The sequence below is a fragment of the Pinus tabuliformis genome, chromosome Q (genome assembly GCF_031772625.1).
Source record: "Pinus tabuliformis cultivar Carrire ecotype Pingquan chromosome Q, CPIR1, whole genome shotgun sequence".
NCBI lineage: Eukaryota > Viridiplantae > Streptophyta > Pinopsida > Pinales > Pinaceae > Pinus > Pinus tabuliformis.
Genome location: NC_142296.1, coordinates 1069625637 through 1069644179, shown reverse-complemented (window position 1 = coordinate 1069644179; position 18543 = coordinate 1069625637). Strand labels below are relative to the sequence as shown.

General features: G+C 34.5%; 1 protein-coding gene and 1 pseudogene across 1 annotated transcript; both read right to left on the bottom strand.

The window, feature by feature from the left end:
• Positions 1–6641: 6641 nt before the first annotated feature.
• Positions 6642–8420, bottom strand: LOC149223226 (isocitrate lyase pseudogene; annotated as a pseudogene).
• Positions 8421–12578: 4158 nt separating this feature from the next.
• LOC149223225 (uncharacterized) lies at positions 12579–13111 on the bottom strand. The gene has a single exon (XM_089383249.1). The coding sequence runs from the start codon at positions 12926–12928 to the stop codon at positions 12644–12646; it is 285 nt and encodes a 94-aa protein (XP_089239375.1). The 5' UTR covers positions 12929–13111; the 3' UTR covers positions 12579–12643.
• Between the last annotated feature and the right edge of the window lie 5432 nt (positions 13112–18543).

Genomic DNA, 18543 nt, shown 5'->3' with positions numbered 1-18543 from the left:
CCGCACAGCTAAATCTGTAAAAGCTTAAAATTGAAAAAAGTTTAAAATGATATAAGAGATAAACAAACTAGAAATACTTGTCTTATTGTCAGTGTTAGAGAACTAATTGAAGAAATGCACTCGCATGCCACTCATCCCCCTCACTTACGTAAAAGACTTTCTCAAAGCATTATGTCAATTTCATTGTCAGAGCACTCACCGACGAAATGACCACTTACAAAATTAATCTTTTTTTATGTAAAAATGAATTTTCGGGTACTAACAAATACTAAAAATAAAACGCCCTTCACCAGGGTAATTATGTCAAGAAATCACCATGAAGAAGCCTTGGTATGTACCATGTAATTAATTAATTAAAAAACAAGCTTCCACCATCAACAATAGCAGCACTAGGGTGAAGATGCCTTTGTGTGCATGGGAACATATAAAACACAATCCCTTGATGAGAGCGCAAACTTGGTTGAATTTATAAGTTTAGGGGAAGCTAAGAATTTTATAGATATATTACAAAGTTATAATTTGAATCTATTTAAAACTGATTGGCTATACACAGATGTTGCTTATGCCTTCATCTGTTGTATATACCTTTTAAAAACATGAGTTTATTTTTGTGGCTACTATTTGGAATTGGCCCACCGCATAAAGCTACTAACCTACTTAACAAAGTTAAAGTCACCAACCAAGAGTTGTGACAGGTTCATTTGACCAACGAAGGCCCCTCACACATTTCTCATTACCTTACTGCTCTCGTTCTATGCATGTTAGAAAATTGATTTAAATCTTGCATCTTAGCATCAATTTTTTAGTAGCCTACATTTCCAACATTAATTGATCCTGCACAAAGGACAAAAATTGGTAACTAGAAGAATCTCTCATTTTATAAATTCCCAGTGGATCACCATCACCACAATCTAGACTCGACCCATGCCCTAGTTCCAAGTAACCCACTTAACAAAGCTCCCACTTACTATCCAAGCACTTTGTTATACACATTGGTGTGATAAAGAGAGACCTTGCCATTAAAATAAAAAGAAACAATATAGTCTAAATTATAAACGAAATAAATTTTTTAATGGAATCCAGAAATACAATTTCAAATAAGATTGTGATTTTTTGTTGTAATTTTTTTGTTATTTAAAATATATTTTTTAATGTATAAATAGATTCAACACCCTAAAAAACCTGTAGTACTAGAATTATATAGATTAAATAATTTAAACTCAATTTGTTTTTTAAATCTCTGCTGTTTTTTGTTAAAATTAACAAAAAAAATAGTCTAACTTATAGAGGAAACAATGTTTTTTACCGGAATTTGACAATAAATTAAAGAGGCATTTTAATTTATTTATATATAAATTATGGACATTTTTAAAAAAAATTATTATCAAATAATTTTATATTTACACCCAAGGTGTCCATTTTTTAAATTGGTAAGGCTAGGCATGGTCTACCTTTTTCATCTCCATTTGACTTTTGTCTGTCACTTTAACTTAAGAAAAAAAGGAATTACACATCTTATTGTAAAATTGATCATTTTGCTAAATAAAATTTGCTTATATATAAAGAATCTTATAAATAATAATGAGAAACTTATCATGGAGGAACTTATTAGAATTGGAATAGTCTTAAATCCCTAGGAAATTAGTGGGTGGGGAGCCATGGATATAATTTTTTTAATTTATTAAAAGTAATGGACCATTTTGCTAAATAAAATTTTCTTACATATAAATGAATGTTTGTGAGAGATTTTTTGGTCAAAATCACATGGAATACCATTTGTCGACGCGTTTCGAGCCAGCAAGTGTGGCTCATTGTCAGGACAATGAGCCACACTTGCTGGCTCGAAACGCATCGACAAATGGTATTCCATGTGATTTTCGCCGAAAACTCTCTCACAAACTTGATATGGATCACAAAAGCCTGAACTCTATAAATAAATGAATGTTATAAATGATAATGAGGAACTTATCATGGAGGAACTTATTAGAATTGGAATAATCTCAAATCTCTAGGAAATTGGCAGAAAGTTTCCAGTTAATCAAATTCTCTTTTAATTAGCAATATTTTAAAATTTTAATAAGAAATAAATATACATCACTATAATATGAGATTCAAAATAAAATGTAAATAATGAGGCTCATGCAACAGATCAAAATATTTCTTATTTTATTAAAATATAATGAATTATCTTCATCTTGGAACTAGGAAAGGTACAAGGGTTTTACATAGGTTGATTATGATAAGTGCAATGCACAATGGAATATTTATTTATATATCACATACAAACTAAATCTATTCATTTTTAGGATGTGGTTATGGAGCTTCATGTTCAAAATCCATGATACGTATGATGTAGTGGGGAAAATTAAATTTGATTTAAACAAGTCATTTTCGACATGGTGTTTTACACTATTCTTAATGCTAGCATATTAATACATATGATAAGATTTACATTAAATTATGTATTTTTAAAGATTTCATTTACTTGTTTAAAAGATTTTTTAAGTAGAATGATATAAAATATTTAATTGAAAAATTAAATGGGTTTAATTTTGATTTTTTTCAACCAATTTATAGCTAATCATAATCTAACCAATTTTTTTATATAACAGAAAATATCTAAATTTTTTGTCCATTTTAGCTTTGAGGATTCTTAAGATAACTCCCACACAAAATTGCTTTAACTAATTATGATAAAGTGCCACATTAAATTGTGTTCAACCTGAGACGTTATTGGGTATTTTTTGTTTAGGAATGGCCTTCCTTGATATAAAGACTTCTTAACTACGGTTAACTTACATGGTCACTCATTATTGTGAGACCAATACGAGTTGTGCAAAAGCAAATGTAATTACTATTTGTGCAAAAGCAACCGTAATTACTTCTGGAAATATGAGAAAGAAAGAAAGAAAATTTTAATGTCCACAAGGCTAAAGATAGCCTATGAGACCTCTTTTAGAGTGCAAAACTTGAAAAAAAGTATGCACCTCAAGAGATTTAATCATCTTCAAAATGGATCTATATTGGTTCTATATATGCATATAGCATGTGTAACTTTTCATTTTTAAAACTATATTTTTGAATGTATAAATGGATACAATGCCTTGAAATTTTACTTGGACACTTGGATTGTGTAAACCACACCACATAAATTTTCAATTCCAACAAATCTTTGGTAGACAAAATTTAAATTTAAATTTAAAACTGGAATTAATGGCTCAGGAAAATGGCTCCAAATTAATTTAAATTTTTTAAAAAGAGATAGCTAAAATTCTTAAGCAAACCCCCTTCTTTATGTTGATTGCAAAATATCATGGAATTTGAAGGTCACTCCAATGAAAGATGCTCGTTGTTTAATCACATTATCAAGACACATTGACTTTAGTCATTTCTTCTGTGAAATTACATTTGACCTATGGTAATGTTTCTCCTCATTACCTTGCATGTTATAGCTTGGATATAATATGTATATAAGATTTTGACATAGTGGTATGACTAGAGCAACATTTATCAGACAGGCATCGACACAAGTGTGAGACTATTGCAAGCATGAACACCCCTCCATCCTCCACCCTTTAGGTTGTTATCTTTCCTTTGCAGCGACATTTTGCAGTAACATCATAGGCATGTTCAATTCTTTTGATGTATCTTTGCACCTTTAGGGGCAATTACTAGTTTATAAATGAATAATATATATATGTTTTGATTTTCGAGAAATTCTTAAGAGTAACATAGATACATGTTAATGTGAGATCTACTAAGCTCTTGAGATGTAAATCTCTTTTAAAGAACAAAACTCAAGGAAACATTTGGATCTCGAAATGTTTTGATTATATATATATATATATATCATTTATTTTATATAATATATACATAGTTGAAATTGAAATATTTTATTTATGGTCTACATTCACACTCTTCAAATTAAAATGTTAATTGTTATTAATATTTTTTAAAATACATAGATGACTCTATATATATGTGTGTGTATTATTGCACCGATAGATGTTGTTTGTAATGTTCAACATTTTGACTAAGTCAAATTACATACAAATAAAAATTAAATTAAATTAAAATATTAATATAATGTAATGTCAACATTTTAACTGCGTCAAAATAAAATAAAAATAAAAATGGTCCATTGTATTGACCGATGGTTTTCATGTGAAATATGGTTTATTTAAAGAGGGGATTAAACTAGCCTTAATCAATCTTAACTCTACATCTGCCAAGTGCCATAGGGATCAAATATCTTGATATGCGAACCTCTTTTAGAGTGGAAAGAGATTTGATCCCTCTCAGTGCTTGGTAGATCTAGAGTAAGATGGATATAAGCTGGCAATAACAGTAATAACAATATTTTGTTGTTAATTTTTTTTTAAATGTTACAAGTCCATCTTAAGCATGGAAGGAATTACAAATCTCTTTTGATTATCAATAATTATTAAGTAATTGGTATGATTTAATTTCTATAGAATCTTCTTAATAGTATATTGGAGATTTATTTAAGTAATTATGCCTTTTTTATTTTTTTAATTAAATTCATTAATTAAAAAAATAGTCATATGAAATGAGTTATGATTTTAGATATGTTTCACACACATATATATATTTTTAATAATAATAATATAATTTAACTAATTTTTATTAGTGTTTTAATTTTAGCTATTAAAATATATGATGAAATAAATATTTTAATATTTATCATTTATATTTATATTAATATTTAAAATTGAGATCAAGATATTTATTTATAAACAACAACCACCACAAAAAAAAAGTAGAAATATTGGTTGCCCTGAATCGTTTCAAAACACGAATTTGGAATGGGTCCAGGACGTGACGCTCAAGTTCCATCCAACAAACCCACGCAACAAAAATTCAATTCACCTACCACAAAAGTTGTGACAGATTACATGCATTTCTCATTACTTTAGGCACGCGCCGGGGTGTTATTTCCACGTCATTTTTTTCTTTTTCTTTTTAGTCCCTGCCATCTGGCATTTGGCAGGGACTATTGTAATCGATCCGGTGCGAGATAGCATTAGTTTCACGTTTTATCACTGTGTTATACGCTGCTTATTACAAAGTTTTCAAACGCTCGATTATCGCGCTGTGCCGGATAACCAAAGTTTTATTTCAAACTTAACTTTTGCCATCTTATTTGGCCTCTTCCCGAGGCGGAAGAGGCCCGACCATGGCTTATATTAGTTTTACGCCTGCTGCATTTTGGCTAACCGTAAACTGTTTTGTTTTAATGTTAACATTAGTTTGAAACGTTAAATGTCTGAGATTGGCAGGTAGCTACAAGCAACATATCATAAGTTCATTAGCAATCGCAGGTAATTACAAGTGTCTTTGCATGTGTTACAGGTGGATGATGCAGCGCAGCTGTGCTTTGCTTTATATTCATTAGCTTCTATGCTGTATATTCATTAGCTTCTATGTTGTATGCCCTTTTGCTTTATATTCATTAGCTTCTATGCTGTATATTCATTAGCTTCTATGTTGTATGCCCTTTTCCAAATCAGAACCTAGTGTGGTCTGTTTGCAGTCCTAGAGAAGTTACCTCCTGCTTCGGGCAGAGACAGCAGCAAAATTTTATTCAGTTTCCAGTGCCGGCCGAACGCAAGAAGAAGCCTTTGGTCCCAGAGGATCCTCCAAGTCGGTGCTGTCTATATCGCGGTCGCTGTCTTCTTCCCACTGTGCTGGTTGTGCTTCTGAAGCCGTCGCTGGAAATTCTCTTTCAACTCCACAGTTAAAGATTGTTGCATAACAATGTAATCTCAAAACAGGGTGTGAAGAGCTTTTGGTTATTTGTTATCTACCATGCAAACTTCCCATATTCATAAACTATTCATGTTCTGTAAGTGTAATGTACAATCTTTTATCCTAAATTATTAAAAAAATTCAGGTAATAACCCCATTCAAATTTGAACTTCTTTTCTATTCTGCTTCTCTTAGTATTCTATGCTAATTTCAGTCATTTGTTGGAAAAATCACTGCTTTGAATGTGGCATGAGCTACGGCGAATCAAAACAGGGTGTGAAGAGCTTTTGGTTATTTGTTATCTACCATGCAAACTTCCCATATTCATAAACTATTCATGTTCTGTAAGTGTAATGTACAATCTTTTATCCTAAATTAAAAAAATTCAGGTAATAACCCCATTCAAATTTGAACTTCTTTTCTATTCTGCTTCTCTTAGTATTCTATGCTAATTTCAGTCATTTGTTGGAAAAATCACTGCTTTGAATGTGGCATGAGCTACGGCGAATCAAAACAGGGTGTGAAGAGCTTTTGGTTATTTGTTATCTACCATGCAAACTTCCCATATTCATAAACTATTCATGTTCTGTAAGTGTAATGTACAATCTTTTATCCTAAATTAAAAAAATTCAGGTAATAACCCCATTCAAATTTGAACTTCTTTTCTATTCTGCTTCTCTTAGTATTCTATGCTAATTTCAGTCATTTGTTGGAAAAATCACTGCTTTGAATGTGGCATGAGCTACGGCGAAGAAGCTAGCTAGTTCCCCTGAGCTACAGCGAAGAACTTATTCTAGCTCTATAAGAAGTGTTCCATATGCTATTAGTCTAGAACTAGATGCTATTAGAATGAAATGATATTTCTCTCTCTCCAGTCTCCATTCTTTTTATCCATTCTTTTCAAAAGAAACTGATATTGATAACAGGAATGCAATTTTACCTTTACCCATTGCAGCAGTGGCAGAGATCCCACCCTGCACAGTCTTGAGAAGAGTATCATAGTAATTAGCACCAGACCACTTCTGGTGGGCGAGAGTGTCAACCCTATTAGCCCTTTCTTGTCTTTGAATCTGCTGGACGTAAGCCAGCATGCCCTTCTTGGCATAGTCCCTTGCAAAGGTGTCGATGACTAATGCATCGGCATGGAATCCAGCCAGAGTGATGAACTGCCAGCAAAAGCCCAGCTGTGCTATCTGAGGAATGAAGTTCATCATCTGTTCATCGCTCATGCGAGAAGCATCCCAATTGAAAGAAGGTGACAGATTGTAGGCCAACATCAGGTCTGGATGCTTTGATTTCACCCCTTGTGCAAACTCCTTACATTCTACCATGTCGGGGCTTGATGTCTCCATCCAAATTAGGTCTGCATGGGGGCCAAAAGCCCAACCCCTGAGAATAGCAGCCTTGGTGGAACCTTGGAACCTATAAAACCCTTCTCTGGTTCTAGGAAGATCCCAATCCCAAAACACATCAGAAACCCCCAATTTCTCGGCCAGTTCCCGGGCTTCAAAGTGGGGGAGCTGATCAATCTTGTTGAACCAGAGATTGATTCTCTCCCATCAATATTGGTCTGAATCAAAGTTGCTGCTACTGCATCCGTTCTAGGTATGAGAACAGTCTCTACTCCCATGATATCAAATTGCAATCGGGCAGCCACAAGCCTATTGATATGCTCTGCAGTAGAAACCAAGACTTTGCCAGCCATGTGACCACACTTTTTTGTCACAGAGGCCTGATCCTCAATGTGCACCCCTGCTGCACCCCTTTCTACAAAGAGCTTACAGAGCTTAACTGTTGCAGTTGTCCCACCAAAACCAGTGTCTCCATCTGCGATGATGGGCCTGAGGTAGTCAATCTTCTCTGCTCATACTCATTCTGGCCTCCCTCTGTGGACTTAATACAGAGAATGCTACTAACAAAACGACGAAATAATCTTAGTAATGCAGGAAATCCAGACACAAAAATGTCAGCGCAGACAAGCTAAAACAACCGCTGTTGCTGCGGTTGCGATTTTTATAAGCTGGTGTTTTTACAGTGTTTGTTTTCTCTTACCACATGGTCGTATTCTCCAGAAACATGAAGACAGGTTTCATTTTCATGCAACATGTTTCATTTTCGTTTTCTATGAGCACGCCACGTTTCATTTTCAGTACCTTTCGTGTGATCCTGCTAGGCCGTCGGTTCAAAGTCTTCCATACGATGTGTAATCCGTTATCGTGGAAGACTCACATTGGCGGGCTAAGCGGGTTGTTTACACCTGTGATGGCGCCACCACTTGCAGCTGTCGTAAGCCCACTGACTCTCGTTTAGATCCAGCCCTTTTCTACTGGTATATGGTATATACAAATATGTATGGCATTACGTGTTTGACGGTGAGCTTTATTGGTTTTCTTTTGTAAGATGAACCTATTTCAAAACTACCGCTACCGGCAGCAACTACCCTACCACAGTCGCTCCCTTTTTAATATTAGACCCTAATAGAAAAACACGATTTCACGGAAATAGAGAGTTGCTAATGCTATGGAAATGTCCTCGTTATATGGATTAGCTACACAAGCTCTATATGTCCAATTTTGGCTTCTGCTTGAAAAGGATCTTATTTTCTTCCTGCTCCTGTTCTCCAGTGTATCCACTGCCGAGACAAATAGCATTGTGCTTTTTTTGGAACCTCAATTTTCAAACTATTCGCAGTTACTACTGATTTTAGAGTTCAGTTTTGTGTTGCACAGTGGCTATTGGCTATCTCAGCGTTCCAATTTCAGCGCTTTTGACACATCACGTATTATGCAGGCTCGACATAGTGCAGGGACTCGCTGCATCGCAGCCTCCCTTGTTTAAATATGTATCACATTGATTTTTGAGTATCTAAGGTACGATGAACAAATTTGAAAAATGATGTACTCTCATTAAGCAATTAAATCGAGTGGACGTGGCGGTAGCAGATGGACAAATATGCACGCCATGAAGAGACAATGATGAAATTTGAGGCGTACGTTAGTCGCGATGGGGCGATTTCCCCGTCAAATATCATTAAAAATTGTACACGAGTATTGATATTCTTCTTTTAAATTGTAAAAATACATGTTCAAATTCGTACCTCGAAATAGAGATGAAGTAAAGCAGGAAACTATACACCTCCTTTAGAAAATAAAATGTGGCTAGAAGGGTGGCCACCTCAAATAGAGATGAAGAGAGTAAAAGAGAAAAATATACCCATAAGACAAAAAAAATGTCGCTAGAAGGGTTGCCACGTCTGCGGTAACGCAGAGGCAAGTAAAATTAGTAATTAATTTCATTAATTTAAATGGTAGATATGTAAATAAAAATGTTTAGGATAGATATGCAAATAAAAAAAATTAATTTTTATGGGCGACAGTTGTTAGTTATATGATAAACAATTTTTTTTTAATAATGTAAATAATTACAAATTCTCATTTAATTAATTTAATAAAATTAATAAAAAAATATTATTTTTTCTCCTCAAATTTACATAAACATAATATTTAAAATAAAATTTAATAATTTTTTTAACACACTCATCATAATTAATTACTAGTTTCATTAAATAAATAAATAAAACTCATAATTAACTTCAATATTTTGTATTCCTTAAGTGTTGAGTTTTAAATGAAAGCGAAGAAAGGTAAATTCTAAATTGATTTAGTTTTTAATGATTTAATATTTGCAATAATGTTTTTTATTGGCATTTTAATATTTCATTTCATTTTTATTTTTTTATTACTCTACTCACTATTTATTACTCGTTGCCTAGATCTTGCACATTATCACTTGTATTGAGGGATAATGATTACTAATGAGATCATGGTTTCGCCCCTTCGAAACCTTGGTCCAGGTGACCACCCACTGCGACAACCATTGTGTTTGTTGAAAATTACATAGGGGGAAGTCAATGAGGTTTTAGTTGGTTCAATGTGACGTGGCCTGTGAGCCTCACTAACATTGAGACTCAATCCAAACTTTTATAACAAGAACAACTCCACAAAACATGAAATGGGCTTGGTGGAGGGGCCCATTGACCATATGATGTGGCAATGCAACGTGGGTGCCACATGGTAGAGGTGAGGTGAGGTGGAACCTCACGACCACTCACTGACCATCGCTCACCACCTTAACGCATATGCATTACACCAAGGCACAAGCGGTGATAGTGGAGTGGTGGCAAAAGTTTCTACAAAAAGGTCCATTTGCCAAACCCATCAACTAACGGGACTGCCCGTTATTCATCAACAACATTCAACCTTGAGCACTCCATTGATGGTGGTGGCAAGGACTGGTGGTGGTAAGCAAAGCATTAACATCCATGAAATATTTTTATATGTCGAGGTCATCAATTGATGAGATCACCCACGACTTGTCGGGTCGACCTCTCTAGGCCCTCATTCAGGAGAGGTCTTCTTCGAATGGCATGATTGGGGCATGGTCACATATATGACCCTCATTCACTTTGGACCCCCTTAGTCACTGTGAGTTAATAGGGTGGGGGGTAGGGGGTGACATGGGGATTCATGTTGAGGATCCAACGTTAAAAGAGTACATGTTGTTGATTTTTCAAGTGCAATAGATACAAGCACAAATTTCTGAAATATTGATAATTACTTTTAATGATGTAGATATTATTTTGACACCTGTGTGTGAGGTCAAATGGTGCCTTGTGGAGGAAGTTGAGTTCTATATATATAGTGTTCTTCTTCTCTAAATGGTTATCTCTTCACTTGGGCCAACTTGAATTGAAGGAGGGATGACTTGACAAGTTTGGAGCCAAATATTCAAAATTCGATATTCAAAATTTCCTCCTTTTATACCAACATGAAGAACATGTCTTATATTAATTATTTCAAAGACTAAACAAAAAAATGACATAAAGAACATGTCTTACATTTTCATCGAGGGCTAAAATATAATTATGAATAACGACCATAGCTACAAAATTCAACACTCCCTCTAAGCTAGGGAGGTATTCATAATGACTATTTAGATGTTCTCATGTTGACAAATTTCTCTAAGGTTATAATTAATCATCAATAGTATCAACATCATTCAACTACCATAATTCTAATAACAAATTTGACACATGGTAGATCAACATCAACAGGTTACCATTATTCCAGTCGATACATCTGACCTATGGTGTATCCTCACCATAATCTTGGTTAGTACTTGTGACACATGGTACATATTTAGAATCAAATAGTCACCATAATTTTGGTCTATCTGACACATGGTATACATACTAGTCTTGGTTCACCATCATTTTGGCCAATATCTTGACACATGGTGAATCAACAAAGGCCAAACTCTATCTAAGTAATTATGGGTCTGATGCTAAATGAGCTCATTGAGCTTGATTTGAAAGGACCATTCTTCCTAATTCTGGTCAATATACTTGACACAGAAAGAATGTTTGTCCTTTGTTGGACCATTCTCCCTAATTCTAGTCATACATGACACAGGGAGAATGTTTGTCCCTGATGCTATCTCATCAACACTCCTTCACACTGAGGGAAGCACTCTCAACAAGTCCAAGCTCGTCCCTGAAGTATACTAATTTCGCTCTGGACAGAGGCTTAGTAAGAATATCAATTGTCTACTCATCAATAGAGATGTGTTGGAGTTTCACTGCTCCTTTTTGCACCATGTCACGAATGAAGTGGTACTTGATATCAATGTGCTTCGACCTATCATGGAAAACTGGATTCTCTACAAGTTTTACACAATTTTGATTGTCACAATATATCACAATCGATTCTAGCACCTGATGAAATAGTCTTACGAGTAACTTCTGAAGCCACATTGCTTCACAACTTGCTAAAATGGATGCAATATATTTTGGCTCGGTAGTGTTGAGTGCAACAAATCTATGCTTCCTACTCATCCACGAAATCATAGCAGAGCCCAAACTAAAGCAGTTTCTGGATGTACTCTTTCTGTCTTTTGCACTTCTTGCCCAATCTAAATTTGTATAATCCTGCAGTCATATATCATTGTTTGAGACATATCTCAACCCATAATCGATTGTACCACATAATTACCTCAATACATGTTTGCCTGCAATCCAATGGTCATGTCTCAGTTCCACTTGGAATTAGCTCATGGTGTTGATTGCAAAGCAAATGTTTGGTATCGTATTAACCAAATACATCAAATAACCAATCAATTTATGATACATAGATGGATCTACCAAATCTGAGGAGTCTTTCAACTTCCTCAAGTTAATCACCATAGAAATTTCCATATACTCTTATATATAAATTATAAATTTATTAAATATCAAAAAAATCAAATATCCACCCTTTATATATAAATAAATTAAAATATTATTTTTAATTTATCAATAAATAATATATTAAAATAACATTTACATTTAATTTTGACCTATAAATAATTTAACAAACAAAATATTATGTAAAACATAAAAATGAAAGATTAAATAGATGTAAATAAAAAACACAAACCCAAAAACAAAATAACAACCATAAAAGAAATTACAAATCCATTAATTCAAAGTGCAACTCCTCCGATATGATAGGCTCCCAATTAGTTACCTATTCCATGAGATAGCCGAAAAGAAACTGATGATTTTTTATACAGTTTTTAAGATTTTTAAATGCCATCTGGATAATTATGGGTATAAAATTGGCTCACTATTAAACAAGTCAGCCCAAGGATAAATCGGTCTGAAAATATCGAAATCCACAACTTGAATGCTGCAATTAGATAACAATTTCCATTATTTAAGCCATATATAAATCAATGAATAAACCGATAGATATCGGTGAAGTGAACCAGAATTCATTTTTAAGGATAAGAACAGAAACATATGCCATATATTTTGGTGTTGATTGTCATGATATGATCAAATGTAAAAGGAAAAATAAGAGTAATTAGGGAATACAATGATGGGCCACTCCCCATCTCCCTGCTTCCCCTGCATCTCAAACATTGAATTGGCGCAAGATGCAGAGAGGTGCAGGGCACCAGAGGTTGCGATCTGTGCTTCTCCAGAGGAGGCGGCCTCGGCCTCGGCCTCATTTTTGGAAGAATTTGGATGATAATACAAACGCGACGTCTGGGGGCAGTGAGAATTAAACCTGGCGGCGATCCTTATACCCGCATCCACCATTTCTGTGTATTTCGCCATCTCGACAGCTCCGCCAATAAATTGGTTCTGCTGCTCCAATAACAAAGAAAGCGTAAGCAATCACCAGGAAGAAGCCCCGGATCCAAACGGAAGAACAGCAGCAGATGAAGATGGGGTGTGCCCTGTAATTAATTAATAAAAAACAGGGTTCCACCACCAGCAATAGCAGCGCGAGGAGGAAGAGGCCTTTGTGGGCATGGGAACAGAGAAAACGCAATCCCTCGATGAGAGTGCAGAGTTGGTGGAATTTATAATTTGAGGGGAAGGTGGGAATGCGATTTCTCCGCGTTATGCGACTTTCCTCCCTCGCATTGCCTACTAACGTCATTTCAAATCCAAAGTGGGGCAACAAGAAATCTTCTTTCCCTGCCTCAATAGTCTACATTTCTCTTTATTCCCAATTAAACATTGAATTTGGCTTCGCCATATGAGGATTCGTATGACAGCCGGCCCACGAGCATGTTGCTTTTGATATATTGTTGGAGTAGTATTTTTGGAAAGTTTTCTGGTTTGGCAGTGATTCATTGAAAACAAAAAAATAAACAAAATAACTTATTATAATCTAGGTGTCCTACAAATTTTTTAGAGCGTTGAATCTAATAAAAATCTAGTTTAAACTGATTTGTCAATAAAAATTTTCTTTAAATTCCGGCAAAAAATCTACCCACATTTAAAAACTATTGTACTTTTTACAGGACTTGACATCAGTGGTTACCGTTTGGAATGAGCCCACGCACAACTTGCCCACCCACCTAACAAAGTTCAACTCTCCAACCAACCAAGTTGTAACAGGTTTATTTGACGAACGGAGCGGTAACTTAGCGCCCACGTTCCTGGTATCTTGGAAAATTGATTGAACATTTCCATTTTCACATTTCTTATCAAATTTCTTTAAAAAAATATGTTTACTGCGCGAATGAATTTGGTTATGCACATAGCGGTACATCTGAACATGAATGTTGTTGCTTACTGCTCCACTGAATCGACTCTTTCAAAACACGAGTTTGGTATGAGTCCACGACGTGACGCACAAGTTCCATCCAACCAACCCATGCAACAAAATTCAACTTACCAACCAGACAAGTTGTGACAGGTATTTCATGCATTTTTCATCCCCAAAATATAGAAGATGGAAAGGGGAACATCCCCATCATTCACACAAGAAAGTTTATAAGCATAGGGAATTATCTTAAATCAAGAAAACAAGAGCTATTTATGGTTGTGCTTAAAGAATATTTCTAGATAGCTAAAAACAACAATAGGGGTTGTAAAGATAATGTAAGAGATAAAAGATATATTTGCACTAGTATGTTGATTCTTTTAATACACAAAGCTTTAAAAACATGTAAAAGATTTAGGTCTCTGAAGAGGATCTCGAACACCTTCTGAACTAATTCTTGGTATGATAAGAATTGCAAGGATGTGAAAATATTTTTCAAAAAAGAGTCAAGCAAAGAAAACAAGATTATATATACAATTTCGAAAATCAAAGAAAGAAAATTATGTGATTTCAAGAATGAAGGAATTAATTTCTTTGGGAAAACATAATCCCAAAGTTTTTTTTGGAAGGAACTACAACAAAAGAAAAAGAAAATAGAAAACAATATCATAGAGGCTCAATGGCTAGACTATGCAAAACTACTATATGAGCGGACAAATGAGAAAAAGTTTCCCATAATTGTCTCCTCAACAGAACTATTTTATGTTGTTATACATTGAACAAGGTATAAAGAAACTAGGAACTGGCAAAATGCAAGACATTGACAGTTTAAGGGCAAAATTTTTAAAATGGGGAATGAAGCTTCTAGCCCCACACATCAAGGAGATATTCAATAGAATCAATCAAGATAGCTTTCTGGTCGAGTGGACAACTAGTGTTGTTATACCTCTTCACAAAGCCGGAGACATCAATAACCCTTCTAACTACCATACTATTATGATCAACCCTCTTTTTGGAAAACTTTTTGCGAGCATGCTAGAGCGGAGAATCGGTGAGTGGGCAGAAAAGGATGGAAAAGAGAAAAGGGACAGGCTGGCTTCATGTCTAAACATTCTACCATTGATCATTGCATCACTCTAAGACACTACATTGAAAAAGTTTAGGACAACCAAGTTGGGAAGCATTTTGTTGCTTTGTTTAATTCAAAAAAGCCTTCAATATTGTTCCTGGAGATAAACCATGGCACATAATGGAAGAACTAAAGGCCCCAGAGAAATATAGAGCAGTTGTTCATAAGCTTTATGAGTGGGTTAGAGCCAAAATCAAAACAAAGGAAGGCATGTTTGAATGCTTTGACGGTGACATAGGAGTCAAACAGAGCAGTGACATAGGAGTCAAACATGGATGCCCTCTTTCCCCCACACTGTTTAGTTTATATATTGATAAGCTTGAAGAGTGGATAATTAATACCGAAGGAGAAGGCATCCGACTAGCAAGATATGTGGTGAAACTACTTTTATATGCAGACGACCTCATTCTTATCACTAAATCGAAACTAGGTTGAGATAACACTTGAAAGGCCTGGAACTCTTTTGTCATGAGGTGGGAATGCAAGTAAATACCATGGAAATTAAAGTCGTGATTTTTTCTTTGAAAAGAAAGAAATTTCAGGTTACTTTTCTCTTTGAGGGCAACCCCTTGGAGGTGGTAGATGAGTACAAGTATTTAGGAATTCATTTTCACTAGGAGACATGTAGATCAAAGAGAATCCAGGGGGGTGGAAAGCTTCTTACCTTCCCCAGAACAGGTGCATACATGTAGAACTATGGGATTGGAAGACTAAGAAAACCCTTTTTGGTATATTAGTGGTGCTAGTTATCCTCTATGGTTGCGAAATATGGGGGGTCAACATGTCAAGCCACAAATGGCAACAAATAGAAAGAATTCAAAAGCACCTAATCACAAGTAGCCTCAAATTCAAATCAACGGTCCCATATGATATCCTTTTAGTTGAGACTAGTATGTTTCCAATTGAGGCATCAATGATCATTCATTTGCTAAGTTATTTGAAGAAGGTTGAAAATATGGATAAGCACCAGTGGCCTAAATTGGTTGTTGAAGAAGAGCTAAACCACCAGAAAAATACATGGATGAAACAAAACATAAAGTGGTTAGGCAAATGGGACATAAATCTACATGATTTCCCTCACGCTAAGGAGGAGTTAAAAAAGTGAGTGTTAGAAAAAGTTAGGATTGTCATGTAAACAAAGCAAGTAGGCAGAAAGAAAACATATTATGTCAAAGAATTTAACCCAATGTGGAAAAATGATGATAAAGAGTACTTGAGTTCCTCAATTAAGGGAACAATGACAAATTTAATCACTCAGCTGAGGACTATCTCCAATCATCTAAGATGTGAAACTAGTAGATGGACTCTCCCTAAAGAAGATTGGGAAGAATGAACTTGCATTTTTTGCAACAAAAAGGTGGTAGAAAAATAATGACATTTTATTAAAGAGTGTGTAGCATATAAAGTTATCCGTCATCAATTTGATAACCACCTAAAAATGAACAGTGCCATTAAACTTTTTGAAAAACCAAGACTTCACGAAACAATAAATTTCTTACTCAAAATCCATAACAACAAAATCAACCTAAAATAAAATCTGAATATAAATTAAACAATAGTAGATAATCCCTTAAACCTCCTAATAGATAATCCCTTAAACCTCCTTTAAACCACGAGATCTCATGAACATCATTAAAAACCATTTCATTTCATTACACCACGCAACCAAATTCAACCAACCCACCAAACAAGTTGCGGCCGTTATTGCAGGCATTTCCCATTACTTTACGCACGCCCACGTTTATGGGATGTTGAAAAATGATTTAATTATTCCCACGACATTTTTTCTAAAATACGTATGACATCGATTGTGCGGCACAAATGAGAACAATGAGTGGCTAATGTCCGATGAACGAATTCGAAACAAATGTGCACGCCAAGAAAAGGCAATCATGAAATTTGACAATGTTCATTAGTGGCCATGTGACAATTTCTCTGTGAAATATAATTAAAAATGATACACGACAATTGATAAATTTCTTTGAAATTGTGAAAATACAGGTTCAAATTCGTACGTCGAATCGAGATAAACAGAGTAACGCAGGAAAATATAGACATCCTTTAGAAAATAAAATGTGGCTAGAAGGGTGGCCACCTCGAATACAGATGAAGAGGGTAAAGCAGAAAAATATACCCATCCTTAAGAAGAAAAAAGTAGCTAAAGGGTTGCCAACTCTACCGTGGGTAAGGAAAGTTAGTTGGAGGTAGACGTAATTAATTTCATTAATTTAATTAAGTTAAACGGTAGATGTATGTTTATAGGAATATATATGGATGCAAATAAAAAAACTATGGTAGGAGATTTATATTTTTTTTTAGGTTGGCACTAGTTAATAATGGGAAAAAAGGATTTTTTAATAATTTAAATAATCATAAGTTTTTATTTATACAATTGAGGTTGGAAGATTTTTTAATAATTTAAATAATCACAAATTTTCATTTATAAAATTGAGATTGGTACTAGTTAATAATATGGCAAAGGAAGATTTTTTAATAATTTAAATAATCACAATTTTTCATTTATAAAATTTGATTTTATAAATAAGCTCACAATTATTTCATTGAATTTATTTTTTCATAATTTTAGAACATACAAATAATATTTAAAATATAGTTTACCACTCACTTTTTTATATAAACATATTTATGAGCATAACTAATAAATAATTTCATTAATTTTATTTAAAAATAAAATTTTATTTTGTATTCCTTAAGTGTTGAGTTTTAAATAAAAGTAAAAAAGGTAAATTCGAAATTGATTTAGTTTTTTCTTTTTTTTTTAACAAAATTGGATAGTTGTTATATTATCAAAAAAGGTTTTTGGAGCAAGCTCTTTTTACATTCTAATGTTCTGATATGATACACTGAACAGTTAAATAGGCACACAGAGCTTTCTTTTGTGCTCGGTATCAAAACTTCATAAGTTTTTTTAGCTATTCTAGAGTACTGTTTTACATATTGACCCGCTAAAAAAACAAATTTACATAGCATATTTCACGGAAATTTATGGTTTGTAAACTGGGAGAGTAAATTCTGTGGCCTTTTCCTTATGTTTTGCATTTTGTTGTTCCTTAAGTTTGTTATTCCTTGTGTTGTTATTCGTTCTGCTTGTTGTTCGTTGCTGTTGTTCCATCGACCTGTTGTTCCATTGGTCCGTTTTTTTTCTTCTATTGTTCCTTATGCTGTTGTTCCTTTTTCTGGTTGTTGTTCCTTCTTCTGCTGTTCATTCTGCTTGATGTTCCTTGCTGTTGTTCCTTCGGCCTGTTGTTCCTTTGGTTGTTGTTCCTTCTGCTGTTGTTCCTTTTGGTTGTTGTTCCTTCTGGTGTTGTTCCTTCTACTGCTGTTCCTTCTGGTTGTTGTTCCTTCTACTGTTGTTCCTTCATCTTCTTGTTGTTCCTTCTGCTACTGTTCCTTCAGCCTGTTGTTCCTTCGGCCCGCTGTTCCTTCTGCTGCTGTTTCTTCTGGCGTTGTTCCTTCTGGCGTTGTTCCTTCTGCTGTTGTTCCTTCTGGTTGATGTTCCTTCTACTGTTGCTCCTTCGCCTTTTT

What these genes read in the sequence shown, in the direction of transcription:
- LOC149223225 (XM_089383249.1), bottom strand. Translation starts at nt 12,928, where the DNA reads ATGGCGAAATACACAGAAATGGTGGATGCGGGTATAAGGATCGCCGCC.